The sequence below is a fragment of the Tursiops truncatus genome, chromosome 2 (assembly GCF_011762595.2).
Source record: "Tursiops truncatus isolate mTurTru1 chromosome 2, mTurTru1.mat.Y, whole genome shotgun sequence".
NCBI lineage: Eukaryota > Metazoa > Chordata > Mammalia > Artiodactyla > Delphinidae > Tursiops > Tursiops truncatus.
In genome coordinates, this window is record NC_047035.1 from 67,157,461 (window position 1) to 67,177,836 (window position 20,376).

Here is a 20,376-nt window from a genome sequence, read left to right on the forward strand (position 1 = left end):
GAGTGTTTTTGAATCTTACTTAATCTTTCAGAAGAAGTATTTTGGTGTAGTGCAAGTATGCTAAAACTTTTTTTTCTCCCATTCTCTTTTTAGGATCTCCTGAGGTCAGAACTTCCAGATTCAATTGAAAGTGCATTGCAGGGTGATGAAAGATGTGTGCTTGATACCATGCGTTTGGTTGACCTTCTCTTGGTGCTATTATTTGAAGGACGAAAGGCTTTGCCAAAGTCTAGTGCTGGATCCACAGGCAGAATCCCAGGACTACGGAGATTGGATAGTTCTGGGGAACGCTCACATCGGCAGCTTATAGACTGTATTCGAAGTAAAGATACCGATGCACTCATAGATGCAATTGACACAGGAGGTTGGAAAATATTTTTTAAAATATAAAAAGAAAACTGTGAGATAAGGAATTATATAGGCAACTTCTAGTTTCTAGATTTTTAATTTTTTTTTTTTAATTTTTAGCAGTTGTGCCAGAAAATAGAATGGCCAACGTATTCTATATCCTCTCCTCTCCCCATGTATATAAATTATCAGCCTGGTGCATGGTAAGATCTGAGTAAATGCTTGTTGAATAAGTAAATGAAATTAACCTGTCTATTGCCAGGAGTTCATACCAATTCTAAGGTTAAGTGGAGATTGAATTTAGGGCTGTTGTTTTCTCAAGATTAATGGAAACTGACACAAGTGAATTATCATTATATATAGTCAATTTTTTTTACACTGCTTCATGAGGTGATCAGCAAATATAAGTTGATGAAAAATGCTTCTGTGTCATCAGACTTTTGTTTTCTTTTGATTATCGATGTGGTTTAGTTTCTTTTCCTCAGTTACAGTGTGAGGAAACTAATACTCTTGAGTTTTATTGTGTTTGTTTTTTTGTTTCTTATTTTATGTTTATTTTAAATAAAAATTTTAGAATACTTTTTCTTAGCAGAATTTACATTTGCTGATTATTTACTACTTTATAGTCGACCTGAATGTTTAAAATTGGCTGTGTATTTAGTGATTATTAATAACAATCTTTAAATGGTTCCCACTTTAGAAAAGTTCATTATTATTTGTTGACTTTTAAAAAGATTTATTTTTTTCCTTCAAATTTCCAGCCTTTGAAGTAAATTTTATGGATGATGTGGGTCAGACTCTATTAAACTGGGCCTCTGCTTTTGGAACTCAGGAAATGGTAAGCTAATAAATAAAAGCTAATGTTTTAAATCAAAGATAGCAATATTAATAAGGCAACTTGATGATGCTCCATCATTTTACAGGTGGAATTTCTTTGTGAAAGAGGTGCTGATGTTAATAGAGGTCAGAGGTCATCATCATTACATTATGCTGCATGTTTTGGAAGACCTCAAGTAGCAAAGGTAAAATCCAGGTTTTTACGTTATTAATTTAATATTTAACATTTACATGGTTCTGAAATTAGAATGAAGTGAAAACTTTTTTTCTGATAAGCCATGCTTTCATGCTATCTCCATTTGCTCCATTTCCCTATCCCCACTACAGGTAAGCGTTTTTGATTGGGTTTTTTTGTTTATCTTTTCATTGTTTCTTAATACAGATGCAAGCAAGAGTAAATATGTATGCTTATTTTCTCCTTATACAAAATGTAACATATACACTGATTTATACGTTGCTTTTTTTCATCTAATAATACACATTTTTCATTTAATAATACACATTGAGACTTCTCCCTATTAGTATATAGAGAGTTTTTGTACATCTGTATACTTGGCATGTGTGAATGTACTGCAGATTTATTCAGCCAGTCATCTATTGCTGAAAACTTGTTTTTTTCCCGATTTCTTACTCTTGGTAACGAATAACTTTATACATGTTTCTCTTATTTCTGTTTATCAATATAGCAAATATTTTATTTGCCGAAGAACATGATATCTTTGACTCTTAGATTAGCAAAGGACTTTGGAGAGTTCTTTTTTTTTTCCTATTTCCGTTTTGTTATGTTTGTTCCTTTGTTTTGTCTTTTAGATTCTTCATATAAATGAAATCATACAGTATTTGTCTTTCTCTGTTCAACTTATTTCATTTAGCATAATACCCTCTAGGTCCACGCGTGTTGTCGCAAATGGCAAGATTTCATTCTCTTTTATGGCTGAGTAATATTTCATTGTGTGTATATATATACCACATGTTCTTTATCCATTCCTCTATCGTTGGGCATTTAGGTTGCTTTTATATCTTGACTGTTGTAAATAATACTGCAATGAACATAGGAGTGCACATATCTTTTCCAATTAGTGTTTTCATTTTCTTTGGATAAATATCCAGGAGTGGAATTGCTGGGTCATATGGTAGTTCTTTTTTTTTTTTTTTTTTAAATATTTATTTATTTGGCTGCATCGGGTCTTAGTTGCGGCATGTAGGGTCTTTCACCACGGGGTGCAGATTCTTTCTAGTTGCGGAGTGTGGGCTCCATAACGCATGAGCTGTGTACTTGCAGCATGTGGGCTCAGTAGTTGCGGTACACGGGCTTAGTTGTCCTGCGGCCTGTGGGATCTTAGTTCCCCAACCAGGGATCAAACCCGCGTCCCCTGCATTGGAAGGCAGATTAGTAACCACTGGACCACCAGGGAAGTCCCTGGTAGTTCTATTTTTAATTTTTTGAGGAATCTCCGTACATCATTACTGTAGAGTTTTTTTTGTACAGTTAGGAGAAATTGAGGTCCAGAAAGGTCAAATGATAAGGGTTGAACCAAATGCATGATCTAGGTCTCAAGAATCTTCATATTGTGAAGGAATTTTTCATATTTGCTAAGAAGTCAGGCACACCTGGATTCAAGTCTCAACTCATTAACAAAAAAGGCTGTCTGGCCTTGGACCAGTTTCTTAAGTTTGACTTACAATTTTATTAATAAAATGTATATACACTCCTAGTATTTTATTTATTTATTGTTGACTGCGCTGCGCAGCATTTGGTATCTTAGTTTCCACAGGGGACGAACCTGTGCCCCCTGCAGTGGAAGCACAGAGTCTAAACCATTGGACTACCAGGAAAGTCCCTGCTAGCATGCTTATTGTGATAATTAGGAAAAAATACATGAAAAGCACTTAGTATAGTAGCTGGCACATTGTATGTAGATGCTTAAATGGTAGCTGCTACTATTGTCACAGTATTGCTAGTATTGTCTTTACACACTGTAAGAAGATTTTTGTTAACAACTTAGCTTTCTAGGTGGTCTCTTCAAGCTTGAATTCTGTCAGTTTGAATTGGTTAATTTTTAGAGAATGATGTTCCTAAGGGTGGTAAAAATTTTTATTAAGGCAATTTTTTTTTCAAACCCTTACTGTTCTGCAGTTTTGGGTAGCTGAGTGGGAGAAGGAGCCAAATGAATTGTATCTAACCTTAACCCATCTTGATTATACGTCAGCCTGCAATGAGCTATAGCTGCCATTACTAATAATGATATAATAGTGCTCACCAAGCACTTATTTTGTGCCAGCCAGGGTCTTAAGCATTTAACATGTTTTATCATTCTTCACAGGTTCTCCTGTTTTTTAATTGATTCTAAGATATTACCCACCCCCCCCATACACATTTTAACATCTTTTAACTAGGAAAGTCTTATAATTGCTATTGGCCAGATAGAAATTGCAGCATAGTTATTATTACCTGTCAATTCAATACAAATTGTGAAATGGATTTTAGTAACTTGAGTGAAAAATCCTTTCTGATAGAAGAGCACGCTCAGTAATGCTGTGTCACTAAACTCTTTATGGCACAGATGACAGCATTGTGTGTAGAAACACAAATATTGGTGACTTCGGATCAAAAAGAAATTATGAACAATTGTGCTCAGAATGTGAAGTTACAGAAATATCTTATTATATTTCATTTATTTTTTAAATTTATGTTTGTCCAAGTAATACATGAAAAAAAATTTAAGTTTATAAAAGTTCTTTCAATAAGTTAAAAAAAATCCAAGCAATAGGAAAGCATTGTTGCAAAATTAATTGGCATTGTTTTTTCTTTCTTAGTAGTACTTAATTATAATCTCTGTCAGATTATATCAGATTATAAGTATCTGTGGCATCCTAGATTTGATGAAATACTGAGTTATTCTGATTCAAACTCCAGCAGTTTGGAATTTTTAGCCAGTACTGCATACTTTTCTGATGAATGTATGTACTCACTTATTTGTCAGATATATTGTGTTATAACGAAATTCAAAAAGCTGCAGCTCTGAGGCTGATAGGAGAAATATGAGATGTGTTCTCTGTTCAAAAGAGCTTACAGTCTGCTGGGGAGAGAGTCCAGTGTCCATTAAAAATTGGTGAACTTCCCTGGCAGTCCAGTGGTTAAGATTCCAGGCTTCCATTGCAGGGAGCACAGGTTTGATCCCTGGTTGGGGAACTAAGATCCCACGTGCCACACAGTGTGGCCAAAAAAAAAAAAGGTGAACAGTGAGAATTAGTATTTAAGACCTAAATTTGGTAGTTCATTCTAGAAGAATCAATTTAACTTGGTAATTGGCAGTATACACGAAATGATGAAGATGATTACCACACCACAAACTGAATATTAGTACCTCTGTTAAAGTAAGGAAATTGACTGGAGCAGTTGACAGGTTCAAATGTGAACGTACTTCATTTGAGATGTTAATAAATAACCAAGTGACATTAATCTATAATTTTTTCAAGATATAAATAAACCACTTTTAAGGTGTTGTATGCAAAGGCAGAGATTTGAATTGGTACCTGCTTGATTAATTCCGTAAGTCTGCAGTCTGAAGTATGTCAGTGCAATCTAAAGGTTGCAGAATTGGATATTGAAGAAATAAGGTGTTAATTATTATATCCACATTACATGCTTTTCTTTTCTAGACTCTCTTACGGCATGGTGCAAATCCCGATCTGAGAGATGAAGATGGGAAAACTCCATTAGATAAAGCTCGGGAAAGGGGCCATAGTGAAGTAGTAGCTATTCTTCAGTCTCCAGGTGAGTGGTAATATCTTTCCTTTTAAGCCATCTGCTATTACTTTTCAGCTTCACTTCCATAGAAGTAGCTTTCTGTAGACATGTTAACATTATATAAAGAAATCATTTCTGTGAAGTCAAATAATTACATACACACACACACACATACACACACACAAACTTATATTTGATAAACATTTAACAGTGTACTATTCTGTGTTCTTTGAGACTGTGGCTGCATGATTCCAAAAAGGCCAAATCACAAGTTTAAGGGGGTGTGAATGTCATAAAGAATAGTTGGTTATTGCATAGACAAAGTAGTTTGACCAAATTTTTAAGTTTTCACAGAGTAGATGAATGCAGAGTCTCTGTGAAATATTTTATGGAATCAAGTGAAGTATCCAAAATTATCTCCTTAAGTTGTGATTCAGCTTCTTGGAAGTACTAATGTTCTTTAGTAGTTTTACAAACGCCGTTGATAGATACAACATCCTAATTTGTTTGACTGTTCTTAATTAGGGTAATTATAGTTGATTTTATAGTACATTTCAATGTTTTTTCATTGAAAGAAAAATTTTCCAGCAAAGTATTTTATTGAACAATATTTGTCTGTAGGTGATTGGATGTGTCCAGTTAATAAAGGAGATGATAAGAAAAAGAAAGATACAAACAAAGATGAAGAAGAATGTAATGAGCCGAAAGGAGATCCAGAAATGGCACCCATATACTTGAAAAGGTTACTGCCAGTATTTGCACAAACATTTCAGCAGACTATGCTGCCTTCTATAAGGTAGTTATCCGTACTATTTGTATTTACTAGTTAAAATATGCTAATTATATACCTTTATTTATCTCACTTTTCCAGAAGGATGTGTGAGGTTTATTTTAATATTGAAAAGGTATGGTAAGAATAAAAATTAGATTGGAGAGATAAATCTTTCCTTCTGATGATCTGACTTAAGAGAAGTTTAGAAAATTAAGAAAACTAGACTAACAGTTTTTGTAGCTCTCTGAATATCAATTCTAGAGAAATTTTTATAAGTACAACAAACATTTATTGAGCTTTATGGAGGCCTTTTTGATAGAGTCAGTGTAAACTGTCCACTGGAGGAGTTCCCAAAGAATTAAGACTTGGCCCTGTTTATGTGCCCTTGCAAGCTGGTGAGGAAGAAATGAGTAACAATACAGAGTGGCAAGTAGCAGATTAGACATATATTCCCTAGGGATATAGGTGGTTTAACAACTAATTGGCTGGGCAAATTGGAGATTTTATGGAGAAATGAGATTTAAATTGGGGTTTAAAGGATACTTGGAAGTTTTCTAGGCAGATGAATTTAGAAGGATCATTGTGCAACAGTGTGTGCAAAGGCATGGAGGTATGAGTCAATTCATCCTGGTGCAGGTCCTGGTGGCTCTCCCTCTATAGTGTGTCCGAAGTCTGCCATTTCTATCCATCTATTGCTAATACTCTGGTTCAAGGTGCAATAGTCTGTAGTTTGGCTACTATAGTTGCCTCTAAAGTAGTCTTCCTCCTCGTCTTCTATCTTGTCCCTCTACAGTCTGTTCCTACATGTTATGCTGAATTAGTTTTTTTTTTAAAAATAAATTTATTTATTTATTTATTTTTGGCTGCGTTGGGTCTTTGTTGCTGCATGCAGGCTTTCTCTAGTTACGGCGAGTGGGGGCTACTCTTCGTTGCAGTGCGAGGGCTTCTCATTATGGTGGCTTCTCTTTTTGCGGAGCACGGGGTCTAGGCGTGTGGGCCTCGGCAGTTGTGGCATGCGAGCTCAGTACTTGTGGCTCTCAGGCTGTACAACGCAGGCTCAGCAGTTGTGGCACATGGGCTTAGTTGCTCCACGGCATGTGGGATCTTCCCGGACCAGGGATCAAACCTGCGTCCCCTGCATTGGCAGGTGGATTCTTAACCACTGCGCCACGAGGGAAGTCCCTTTTTTTTTTTTTTTAAATAATTTACTTTGGCTGCACTGGGTCTTTGTTGCTGCACGCAGGCTTTCTCTAGTTGCGGCAAGTGGGGGCTACTGTTCGTTGTGGTGCGTGGGCTTCTCATTGTGGTGGCTTCCTTTGTTGCGGAGCACGGGCTCTAGGTGCGGGGGCTTCAGTAGTTGTGGCATGCAGGCTCAGTAGTTGTGGCTCGTGGGCTCTAGAGCGCAGGCTCAGTAGTTGTGGCATGGGCTTAATTGCTCCGCGGCATGTGGGATCTTCCCGGACCAGGGCTTGAGCCTGTGTCCCCTGCATCAGCAGGTAGATTCTTAAGCACCTTGCCACTAGGGAAGTCCCCTGAATTAGTTTTTAAATCATAATTATATCACATCATCTTCTGACTTAAACCCTCCGGTAGTTTCTAATTGGCCTTAACTAAAACCTAACTTCTTTTACTTTTTTGCGGTACGCGGGCCTCTCACTGTTGTGGCCTCTCCCGTTGCGGAGCACAGGCTCTGGACACGCTGGCTCAGCGGCCATGGCTCACGGGCCCAGCTGCTCCACGGCATGTGGGATTCTCCTGGATCGGGGCACGAACCCGTGTCCCCTGCATCGGCAGGCGGACTCTCAACCACTGCGCCACCAGGGAAACCCCAAACCTAACTGCTTAACACTCAGACTTGGAAGGTCTTGTATAAGTCCCACCCAGGTCTCTGACCTCATTTAGTACTATATAACACCTAGCCCATTACACTTACAGTATGCTAGCCTTCTTTCTGTTTTTGGAACATTCTATGTACATTCTTACCATGGGGTTTTTGCACTTACTTCACTTTGTTGGAAGCTTCCTATTCCCAGGACTTTTGAATGGTTGGTTACTTCATATCATTCAGGTCTCAGTTCAAATGCTTATGTCCATTGACATTTATCCACCTAATTTAAATTTACCCCTAGGATACTTTTCATATCAATCATGATGTTTTACTGTCTTCACAGAGTTTACACTGTCTGAAATCTTGCTCTTCTTTGAGTTTTTGTTTGTTTTATTGTCTATCTCCCCTCTAAAGCTCCATGAGAGATGGCCTTATGTCCTGCCTTATACCTACAAAGACAAGGAGGTATAGATAGGGCTTGATATTTGGTAGATCTTCAGTAGATACACTGAATGATTGAATGAGTGCGTTTTGTTTGCAGCTGCAAGTATTTTGGTATCAGTGGGATATGGGATATGTTTGTATAGCTCAGGGAATACTGTCAAAAAGGTAGACAAGAGCTTTTTATGACCTGTGAAGGCCTTTCTGGTCTAGATAGTGAGTATGGACTTGACCCCGCAGTTCAAAAAGGATCATTGAAGACTTGTGAGGAAATTGGTCACAGTCAGATTTGTGATTTATAAAGATCACTTTGGCAGTCTGGTGGAGCAAAGTACTGGAGGAGGGCAAGAATGAAAACAGACTACTTACGGGTTAATTATCGATGTGAACTTTAGACAGTTGCTGGAAGACTGGATTGGTGGGAACAGATTGAAGAGGTTGGGAGATGGGTTGTATTGGGTTGGCCAAAAAGTTCTTTTGGGTTTTTCCACAAGATGCTATGGAAAAACCCGAACGTACTTTTTGGCCAACCCTGTATAAGGGTTGATGACCACCAATTAGATTGGAGGGATGAAGGAAAGGAAGGGGTAAAGAATGACTACCAAAATTTTGGCTGAGTGATTGAGAATTTGATTTTAAGTTCAGGAGGTCTTTAGAACATGGAGTTTTGTAGGATTCAAGTGCCTTAAATACCAGTATTATGAGTTGACATTAAAGTGAAAGTAGTTTACTTTAAATAGGATGAAAGTGCCAGTCAATTCACTGTGAACACCTAGGAACTTGGTTTTTATTCTTCCCCAAATAGCTACAGAAGGGTAGGTGTTAGTGGGGCCACTTTTTGTTTGTTTGTTTAACAAAAGATTTGATTCATTTTTAGAAATGAGCAAGTTCAATTTTGAACAGATAATTCGGCCTGAAAATTTTAGAGGACTAGGTGTCATGTGAATTAAAAAACCTTAAGTTATATTTGGAGTTAGAATTGCTTCATTATAAGGCCATCAGGAAATTATAAAGTATGTCACCATATAACAGAGTTCCCTTAATGGATAGTTATTTTTTTATCATTCTTTTAAATATTTGAAGATTGTCTAAACACAATTTTAGTTATAGCATATTTGATGCTAAATTTTTCCAGATAATAGCTGACAAATTTAATTGTGGTGAATAAGATAGCATATATCTTATATCTTAGTTCAGAGCTCAGACTCTGGAGTCAGCTCAAAGTCAGTCCAAAAGTCAGTGTTCCCACTTTGTAGACAGATAGCCATGGACAAGATAGTTAACCTCTTGATCTTAATTCATCTCTAGGATGGGATAATTATACTTAATTCTCTTTAGGTGTGAAAATTAAAATTAAGTGTGTGTGGTATTTAGCATAGTGCCTAATATTTTAGAGGTATTTGTAAAAAGATAGTTTATTAAAAAAATGTTTTATCATAGATAAGTTAAAATGTATTAAAGCGTCGAGATAATCATATAATGAACCCTATCACATAGCTTCAATAAGTTTTAACAAATATCCCAGTCTTATTTCATTTATACCTCCCCAACTGTACTATTTTGAGGAAATCCAAGACTCAAATAGTTTTATCCATAATTTTTCTATATGCATCCATAAAAAATAAGTGTTCTTTTGTTTAGCACAGGCAATATAGCCAATATTTTTGTTGTTTTTGTTTTTGTTTGTGTTTTTTTTGCGTTACTCAGGCCTCTCACTGTTGTGGCCTCTCCTGTTGCGGAGCACAGGCTCCGGACGCGCAGGCTCAGAGGCCATGGCTCACGGGCCCAGCCGCTCCGTGGCATGTGGGATCCTACCGGACCGGGGCACGAACCTATGTCCCCTGCATCGGCAGGCAGACTCTCAACCACTGTGCCACCAGGGAAGCCCTAGCCAATATTTTATAGTAACTTTAAATGAAGTATAATCTATAAAAATACTGAATCACTATGTTGTATACCTGAAACTACTAGAATACTATATGTAAATAAACTGTACTTCAATAAAAAAATAATTTTTCATCATTAAAAAGGGATTCTTTAAAAAAAAAGGGATTCTGTTTTGTTTTTTAACATAATTGCAATACCGTTATTACACCTAAAATAATTATAATAGTTCTTAAATATTATCAAACATCAAATCAGCATTCATTGTTTCCAATTTTCTCATAAATTTTTTTCTTGACAATTGGGTTTTGGGGGGTTAATATTTTATGTTATTAATATGTTAATATTTTCCCTTGCTTCCTTTATTTTTGTAATATATTACAAGAATATATAGCAAATATATAAATTTATCTGTAAATGATGCATAGTATTTTACAAGTTAAAGATTTATATAAATCGTATCATATTGTATGATTCTTCTTAATTTGATTTTTATCTGGTAATATTTTTTTTGTTTGGAAAGATTCTTTCTTGCAGTTCATCCATTTCCACTTCCAAATCATTCATTTTTTTCTTTTCTTTCTTCCCTCCCTTCCTTTCTCCCTTCCTTCCTCCTTTCCTTCCTTCCGTCCCTCCCTCCCTCCATTCTTCCTTTTTTTTTTCGAAGTATAATTCACTTACGGCACTATGTTAGTTCAAGGTGCACAATATAGTAATTCAGTATTTCTGTACATCACAAAATGATAACCATGATAATTCTAGTTACCATTTGTCACCATACAAAATGTTTACACTATTATTGACTATATTCCCCATTCTGTACATTTCACCCCTGTGACTCATTTATTTTGTAACTGGAAGTTTTGTACCTCTTAGTCTCCCTCACATATTTCATTCATTCCCCCATCTCCCAAGATGATTCATTAAAAAAATACATACTTGTCATTATTAAAAACAATCTGGAATAGGTTACAACCCAATTTTTTACCATTTCAGTTTAAAATTTGATCAGAAGAGTAAGCGTGTATACTCTAATCAGACAGTTAAAGGAGGATCTGTATATAAGGAATATATCAACTTTAGCTATTATCTATCCTTATTGGCCTGTGTGCATTGTCTGTTCAGGAAATAAAAGGCAGACAACAGATCAATGAAGCCTTCAGAACAGAGGATAGCAGTTTCACTGGTGGAGCATTTTGTAAAAACCTGATTATTTTCTCTGTGAGATATTTCTTCCCAGTTCTATTGAGATATAATTGACGTGTAACATTGTATTAAAGTGTATAACGTAATGATTTGATATATGTATCTGTAATATTAGACTGAGGACTTCACATTTTGCTTCTGAAGAAAGGCTACTTAGAATTTTGAAGAGGTGTGGTAAATATACATCTTTGGAGTTAGTGTTAATAATGGGACAAAGATTGAGTAAACTTTTCAGCAGCAGAAATCCTTGAGGATACATTTGTTTATTTATTTTTTAAATCACAATTTGATTGAGAGGAAAGTAGACATGGTTGGATAAAAGGGGAAATTGTTCTAGGATGAGAATATTAAATAATCTAAAGATATAAATTCTTCCAAAGTTAATTTATAGAATGCAGTTTGAAAGAAAATAACTATAGAATTTGCTTTAGAACTTGACAGATCTTAAAGTTCTTCTGGAAGAATAAATAGGTGAGATTATTAAAGAAAAATCTGAATAGTAGCTAGTGTAAACTTTCAGTAATTAAATCTTTATGATAACTAGCCCAAGAGTTTATAAATCATTGGAGTAGACTAGCCCTCCAAACAATCGTGTTTAGAAATTGAATGTAGGGCTTGCCTGGTGGCGCAGTGGTTGGGAGTCCGCCTGCCGATGCAGGGGAGGCAGGTTCATGCCCCGGTCCGGGAGGATCCCACATGCCACGGAGCGGCTGGTCCTGTGGGCCATGGCAGCTGGGCCTGCGCGTCCGGAGCCTGTGCTCCACAACGGGAGGGGCCGCAGCAGTGAGAGGCCCGCGTAACGCAAAAAAAAAAAAAAGAAATTGAATGTATTATAGTGGTAAATTATATAATGTATTAATATTTTATAATATATTAACATAATATATTAAATGGTATTAGAATATTTGCTTTGTGGTTTGATTAAAAATCAGCTTAGTCCTTTACACTGTGTATTTAAATAAATTCTAAATTTATTTAAAATAAATGAAAAAATAAAACCTTAGGAAAACAAAAAGAAAATATTCTCAAATGTTTATCAGAACTTGGTAGGAAGAATGACTTTTAAAACTTGTTTGTGTTAGTCCTATCTGTCATTTAAAATTTATTCTATGTAAAAAAACAAAACTGCATATCAGCAACAGTATTAGCCGTAACCATGAAAGTGACAGAAATATAAACTTGTAATCCAGATAAATCTTCCAACAAATTAGTATTTGTTAGCAAGTATGACCAAGGCATACTACCTTTATTATGCAGAGAACACATACAAGTTTTTGGTCAAAGTATAAATGCCAATTTAAATAAATTAGCCAATGACATTATGGTACAGTGCTCAAGATGAAAAAGAAGACAACAGGGAAAAATGTATCCCCTTACTAGTAAAAAACAAAACATTTAAAAGTAAAATTTCATGTCCTTTTCACCCATTAGACATTTAAGAACCTTTTTTTTTTTTACAAAAATAACAAAATCGTAATGGATTAGTACATCCATATCTACTGATAATTTAAGCTATTAACAGTCCTTTTGTCCCCTAGCTTTATTGAGGCATAATTGACATATAAAATTGTAAGATTTTTAAAATGTACATCTTAGTGATTTGATATGTGTATACATTGTGAAAGGATTCCCCTCATTTAATCAGCATATCCATCACTTCACGTATTTATCTTTGTGTATGTGTATACATGTGTGTTTGAGAGAGAGCATTTAGTCTTAGCAAATTTTAATTATACAATACAGTTTTATCAACTATAGTCACCATTTTTTATATTAAATGCTCAAACCTTATTCATTTTATAGCTGAAAGTTTGTACCCTTTTACCAACCTCTCCTTAATTCCCCCATCCCCAGCCACTGGCAGCCACTTTTCTACTGTTTCTATAAGTTTGACTTTCTTTTTTTTTAGATTCTCATTTAAGTGATATAAGGCAGTATTTGTCTTTCTCTGGCTTATCCACTTAGCATAAGCATCCACTTAGCATGGACCTTGAGGTCCATCCATGTTGTCACTTAACAGATTTTTAAAAAAATCAGTTTGCTGAGTATAGATTCAGTATTGATGCACATTCAGTACGTACGAAAATATTTAGACTCTTGGATCCAAGAATCCCTCTACTGAAGAAATAAAACTGTTCACCAAAAAGAATGCTATTTATAATAGAAAAGCCAGTAAGCTGAATGCTTATGATTTATATAATAGTGATAAGCAGGAAAATTTTATGTTATGAATATTACGCATAGTGTACTGGTTAAGAGATGAGTTTGAGTTGAGGCTTTAATTTATTAGCCCTGTGACCTTAGTAGAATTATCTTTTTTTGTCTCATGTTTTTTCATCTGTAAAACTGAGCTAATAAAACCTACTTAATAGTGGGTTTGGTGGATGGATTAAATGAGGTGTAAAGTTTTTAAAATATATACAGGTGTTCCTGGCTTATAATGACTCAGCATGGTAGTGACATGTAGCCAGATAGGTAGGTAGACAACATAGAAACATTCTTATGCTATTTTAATTCAAGTAAATCATGATATAAAATTGTTATTATACATAAATACTGATTTTGCAACCAAATATAAATTGCCGTTAACGAACACTGGAAGGAACTAATCCTGTTAGGGCAGTTTGCCCTCCATCTGCCTACTATTTCTCTAATGTACTTGAATTTGTAATAAAACATGTTTTAAAATTAAAGAATACATGAAATTCACCTAGAGAGAGTTATGAAATACATCAAGACCACATTCTGTAGGAATACAGCTGTCAGATACCTCTCTTGGATTTCGATAGTGATTTTTGCCTCTCCATCCTTCCTGTGGAGAACTCACCTCAAGGGCAATGATATCTACAGCTTGGCACACAGACTATTGTTAGATGCTCAGAAAACATGTGTTAAAAGCATTATTGACTTTTATGTAATAGACCAGTATATTATAATTTAAATGTGTGTGGATATTTGTGTATTTTATTTTAAAAGAACAAATCGCTTATAAAATTGAGGTTAGTTTGTGTGACATTGAGTATCTTCTGTGTTCTAAGTAAAGCAGTGGATAATAAAAGGGAAAGGAGTCATGCCAAGTTGTTAACAATGGGAATATTTAAGGGCATGCGATTACTAGGATCTCATTTATATGAGAATATTATAATGAACATGTTATAAATTTGACAAAAATCCTTAATTTGAAATATGAATTCCATATAAACCATCAGGTGTTTTAAGTTAAGAGTTTTATATTTGGGGTTATAGATGCCATTTATTAGTAATTGTGTTACTTTTGATTTTCTAAAATTATCATGGCATGTTAACAGTCATGCTGGTTAATATAAAATAGCACATGTAAGAAAATTACAAAAATAATTGTTTTTAATGAGCTCAATATATTAATAGTAGGAAAATGAAATTCCCTCAAAAAGTGAACATAAACCTAGTGCTAGTATTGTCTTAGTTTTTTGTATTCTTTAAAAAAAAATTTTTTTTATTGGAGTATAGTTGATTTACAATGTTGTGTTAGTTTCTGCTGTACAGCAAAGTGAGTCAGTTGTAGATACACATATATCCATTTTTGTTTTATTCTGTTCCCATATAGGTCATTATAGAGTATTGAATAGAATTCCCTGTGCTATTCAGTAGGTTCTTATTAATTGTATTCTTTTATTAAGTGTATATTTTAGCAGAGTATTTAAAGCTTAAATTGGATATTTTAGTTTTCATTAGTGTTGCATTTTGTTTTATTTTAGCTTCTCACCATGGCTAACTAAAATTCTTTTTTTACTTTTCAAGGAAAGCAAGTCTTGCTCTGATTCGAAAAATGATTCATTTTTGCTCTGAAGCACTCTTGAAAGAAGTTTGTGATTCTGATGTTGGTCACAATTTGCCTACAGTACTAGTGGAAATCACTGCAACAGTTCTTGATCAAGAGGTTAGTTTATTATCTTTATTGAAATTCCTGTAGCTTTAATTCCCATTAGATAGTAGTCAGTAAAATAATTTAACTTGTGTCCTAATTTTATTAAATCATTTTGTCTGTGCAAATCATTGCATTTGTCTACTCCATGCAACTAAACTTATTTTTATCATTTTCCCTTAATTTCCTTTTTTTCCCCCCCAGGACGATGATGATGGCCACTTGCTGGCTTTGCAAATCATAAGGGACTTAGTAGATAAAGGTGGTGATATTTTTTTGGATCAGCTAGCCAGACTTGGTGTAATTAGCAAAGTGTCAACTTTGGCAGGTCCTTCCTCTGATGATGAGAATGAAGAGGAATCAAAACCAGAAAAAGTGAGTGGTCTTAATTGCAGTGGTATCTATCAGGAATAGGGTTTCTTTTGAGGAAATGTAGTTCTAGTTACAATGGGTTTTGACAAAATAATGGCAGTATGGAGTAGTAGTATAATTTTTTAAAATTTGGTCACTTTTCTTTTAAAATACATCATTGGTAAAATTTAAAACTTGAAGAAAAGTTGCAAATAAAGAATATCAGAACATCCTCTATCCAAAATCACTAATTATTGACATTTTGCTCCATTTGCTTTGTTACTTACAAAGACACACGTGTGCACGCACATTTAAAATATATTTTTTGAGGGAATTTCCTGGCGGTCCAGGGATTGGGACTCCGAGCTTTCACTGCCAAGCGCCCGGGTTCGATCCCTGGTCGGGGAACTAAGATCCCATAAGCCACGTGGTATGGCCAAAATAGTAATAATAATGATGATAATAATAAAATATATAATTTGAGAGAAGCTGGATACATAGTGCCCCTTTTTGTAAATTTATTTATTTATTTTTGTTTTGTTTTGGCCGCACCTCGTGGCATGTGGAACTTCCCTAAATAGGGATTGAACCCGTGCCCTCTGCAGTGGAAGCACGGAGTCTTAACCACTGGATCGCCAGGGAAGTCAGTGCCCCTTTTTATACCTAAAATCTTCACCAAAAAACCAGGACATTGTCTTATAGAATCCTAGTATAGTTATTAAAATCAGGAAATTTAATATTTATAGAAAATGTTATCTAATCCAGAGACAATATTCAAATTTGCCATTGCCCTAATAGCAATGCACTCCTACGGCCCACGCCACCACCGCCCCCCCCCAGAATCCAGTCTAGGAGCACAGTACATTTCGTTGTCATGTTGTTCCATTTCTCAGCGTTTCTTTTTCTTTCGTAGCCTTGGCATTTTTTTGAAGAGGACAGACCACTTAATTTGGACAATGACCCTCACGTTGTGTTTGTGCCATGTTTCTTCATAACTAGATTCAGGTTGTGTGTTTTTAAGCAGAAAGACTATAGAGGTGATGTTATGGCCTTCTCATGTGTAAAATGTGCCTTTTTAGAGGCACATGATGTCTGTTTGCGCTCTTGCTGTTGATGTTAACTTGGATCAGTTGGTTGTGTTTGTTTCTACCAGGTTTCTCTATTGTAAAGATTTTTTTTTTTTGCGGTACACGGGCCTCTCACTGCTGTGGCCCCTCCCATTGCGGAGCACAGGCTCCGGACGTGCAGGCCCAGCGGCCATGGCTCACGGGCCCAGCCGCTCCACGGCATGTGGGACCCTCCCGGACCGGGGCACGAACCCGTGTGCCCTGCATCGGCAGGCGGACTCTCAACCACTGAGCCACCAGGGAAGCCCTGTAAAGATACTTTTTCCCTTTTGTAATTAATAAGTAATTTGTGGGGAGATAATTTGAGACTGTGCAAATACGCAGTTTCTCTTTAAACTTTTATCCACTAGTTTCACTACCTATCGATAATTCTTGCCTTAGATTGCATATTTAAAACTATGCCTTATTTGTCTCTACCAATTGCCAGCAATGATTTAGTCCTACCATTTAGTGAATGCTTCCTACATATTAGTGACTGAGTATTAACAGTTTTGAGAGAATGGTAGGGTATGGTAATTGCAGAATCCTGAGTGGTTTAGTGTATACGTGTGTTTCCTAAATTACTGGAGATTTAACAAAAAACAAAACAAGAAGTGATATCTGGGTTCATCCCCCTGGAATTCTTTCATTCAAGAAATAGGTTACAGATCCAGCAGTCTTTGTAGAAGTTAACAAGCAAACATTTATATGAAAATGATAGGAACCTACAATAGCCAAAGCATCCTTGAAAATGAACAAAGTTGAAGGACATACACCAGCAGATTTCAAGTCTTATTATAAAGCTGTAGTAAGCAAGAAAGTGTGGTAGTGGTGTAAAAATAGATTAATGACCCACACATATATGGTCAATTGTTCAAAGAAAGTGCTAAGATAATTCAGTCACAAAAGGATGGTCTCTTTAAAAATGATGCTTGAACAAGTGGATAACATATGCAGAAATATGAAATCTTACCCCTTATAACAAAAAAAGAAATCATGAACTGAAATGGATGGGCTAAAACTGTAAGGCTTCTTAGAGGAAAAAGAAGAAAATCTTAGTGACCTTGAGCTTGACAGAGATTTCTTAGGACATTAAAAGATTATAAAAGAACAAAAAAAATTTGTTTTCATTAAAATTAAACCTTTGTTCTTCACACTACATTATTATTTTTTAATATATTTATTTGGCTGCACGGGGTCTTAGTTGCAGCACACGGGATCTTCATTGTAGCATGCAGGGTCTTTAGTTGAGACATGCAGGATCTTTTAGTTGCAGCATGCGAACTTTTAGTTGCGGCACGTGGGATCTAGTTCCCTGATCAGGGATCGAACCCGGGCCCCCTGCATTCGGAGTGGAATCTTAGCCACTGGACCACCAGGGAAGTCCCCAAAATACATTATCTGGAAATGAGAAGACAAGCCAGAAAATTCTTTGAGATTTATCTTTATTCTTTGAAAATACCTTCTTCTTTTGTTTGTTTTTTGGCTGCGCTGCGTGGCTTGTGGGATCTTAGTTCTCTGACCATAGATTGAACCCCTACCCCCTGCAGTGGAAGCATGAAGTCCTAACCAGTGGACTGATTTTGGCCTTCATTTTTTTTTTCTATTTTATAAATATATTTATTTATTTATGCCGTGTTGGGTCTTCGTTGCTGCATGCGGGCTTTCTCTAGTTGCAGTGAGTGGCAGCTACTCTTTGTTGCCATGCGCAGGTTTCTCATTGTGGTGGCTTCTCTTGTTGAGGAGCACGGGCTCTAGGCACGCAGGCTTCACTAGTTGTGGCTCGCAGGCTCTAGAGCACAGGCTCAGTAGTTGTGGTGCACGGGCTTAGTTGCTCTGTGGCACATGGGATCTTCCTGGACCAAGGTTCGAACCCATGTCCCCAGCACTGGCAGGTGGATTCTTCACCACCGCACCACCCGTGAAGTCCCTTGGCCTTCATTTTCAATGGACATTTTCAGTTCCTACAGGGACTCTTGGCTGATCATTTTCCAGCACTTGAAGAGATATTTCATTGTCACCTGATGTGCATAGTCTCTACTGAGACGTTTTCTTCCTCTGGCTGTTTTTAAGACTTTATAACTTGTTTTTAGCAATTTGACTTTGATGTGCTTAGCTGTTTGGTTTGTGTGTGTGCATGCACATGTGGGTTTTCTGCCCCTGCTCGGGATTATTTAATGTTTTTTGGTCTGTGGGCTTACAGTTACATCACATTTGGAAAAATTTTGAACTGTTGGTATGATGATTTTTCCACTCTGGCTGTTAGGAATGCAAATGTCTGACCACCCTGTGTGACCTCTGAATTGTTCACCTTACCATTTTCAAGTCATTCTTTGCCCTGCCTTATGGAACATCACCTGTACACAGATGGGCTGGTACTCAGTAGAGATGTCCTGGTGACCGCTTTGCACATTTCTAGAGGCTTTTTGTGCTTGACTCCCTGATCCTGAACTCATCCACCACATATTCCATTTGCCTTAATCTCTTCAAACACAGATCTCCATTTCCTCAACTTACACTGCTGGCCTCTGTGTTCCTTCTTCTTAAGACCTTAGCCAGAAACTCTGTCTGAGCCTAAGGGGCTTACCTTATTTGTTTCTGTTTTCTGGGAGATCATGCAGTCCTGTGTTGCTTGTTGTCCAGTATTTGAAAACACTTTTTCATGTATTTTGTCTGTTTTTTTTAGTTGACAGTGGATAGGCAAGTCTTGATCCTTATTAACCTATCATGGCCTGGAGCACAAGTACTATGTTTAGGGAAATTTATAATCCATATTTTATAATCTTATTTTAGTGTTATAAGCTAAGTACTACTTCAGGGAAGAAGCATGTAAAAGATACATTTAAAACAATTTTAAGTATAATAAGTCTTCATAAAATTTAAAAGTACTTTACCCATATACGCATGCATGCACACACATGCCAAGATCATATATGTTAATGATGAATATTCTTAATATTAAATGTTGTCAACAGAATAAAAATTTTTTTGATGCCGGGGTAGGCAAACAGTGTTTACAAGTTATTTTTCTTTTAAACACGCTATAGCTAACGTTTTGATGATTATAGGAATAATCCAGTATATTTGATTCACTTGGCTAAGGTTGGGAACTTATAAATTATATTGTTAAAACACATTTCTGGTCATTCTTTTGCACCCTAGGTTTGGATACCATTGATCTAGTGTAAACATTCATTTTTTACAAATAATCTGTTAGGCCCAGAGATATGGTGAGTTTATCAAGTCCTAGATAATTAGCTAATTGTGTGTAAACCTAATCCATTTGTCTTCTTTACCTTTATACCTGGAAATGTTATAACTTTGGTTATTATGTGAATTTCTTGACTTTTTTTTAGGATGGACTTTTAAGATTATAGGTAATTAGTTGAATCAGACTGTGTATTAAAATACAGGCAGATGAATATTATATTCAGGATGTTTTAATTCTGAATTTGATTCATGGTCATGTTTTTTTAAGTACTTATGAATATTTGGAATATAAGTTATTTCCCACGTTTCATTGAATAATTTTACACATTTAGGAAGATGAACCACAGGAAGATGCTAAAGAATTGCAGCAGGGTAAGCCATATCATTGGAGAGACTGGTCCATCATTAGGGGAAGGGACTGCTTATATATATGGAGTGATGCAGCAGCCTTGGAACTATCTAATGGCAGTAATGGATGGTTTAGATTTATCTTGGATGGAAAACTTGCCACCATGTATTCAAGCGGTAGTCCTGAAGGTGGATCGGATAGTTCAGGTAATATTTTGTTTCTGTTAAAATGTTTTACTAGTTTCTATAATTTTGATAATTTGTTTTTCTGCTCATATTTTTGCCACCATTGTCATAGCAATAGCATGTACTTGATGATCATATGGCCATTTCTTTAATATTAACAGAGAAAAATGATTGTACCATGAAAGCATTTCATACTTTTTTATT

General features: G+C 35.9%; 1 protein-coding gene across 7 annotated transcripts in view; it reads left to right on the forward strand.

The window, feature by feature from the left end:
- The window catches only part of HECTD1 (HECT domain E3 ubiquitin protein ligase 1), an 89,996-nt gene that overhangs the window by 29,057 nt on the left and 40,563 nt on the right, over window positions 1-20,376 (forward strand). For all 7 annotated transcript variants that reach the window (XM_019924059.3, XM_019924060.3, XM_019924061.3 and 4 more), the window contains exons 6-13: window positions 94-364; window positions 1,110-1,186; window positions 1,272-1,370; window positions 4,849-4,963; window positions 5,558-5,732; window positions 14,848-14,986; window positions 15,176-15,346; window positions 19,971-20,193. In XM_019924059.3, the coding sequence (XP_019779618.1) occupies window positions 94-364; window positions 1,110-1,186; window positions 1,272-1,370; window positions 4,849-4,963; window positions 5,558-5,732; window positions 14,848-14,986; window positions 15,176-15,346; window positions 19,971-20,193 (1,270 nt within the window). The remainder of the gene's footprint in view (window positions 1-93; window positions 365-1,109; window positions 1,187-1,271; window positions 1,371-4,848; window positions 4,964-5,557; window positions 5,733-14,847; window positions 14,987-15,175; window positions 15,347-19,970; window positions 20,194-20,376) is intronic.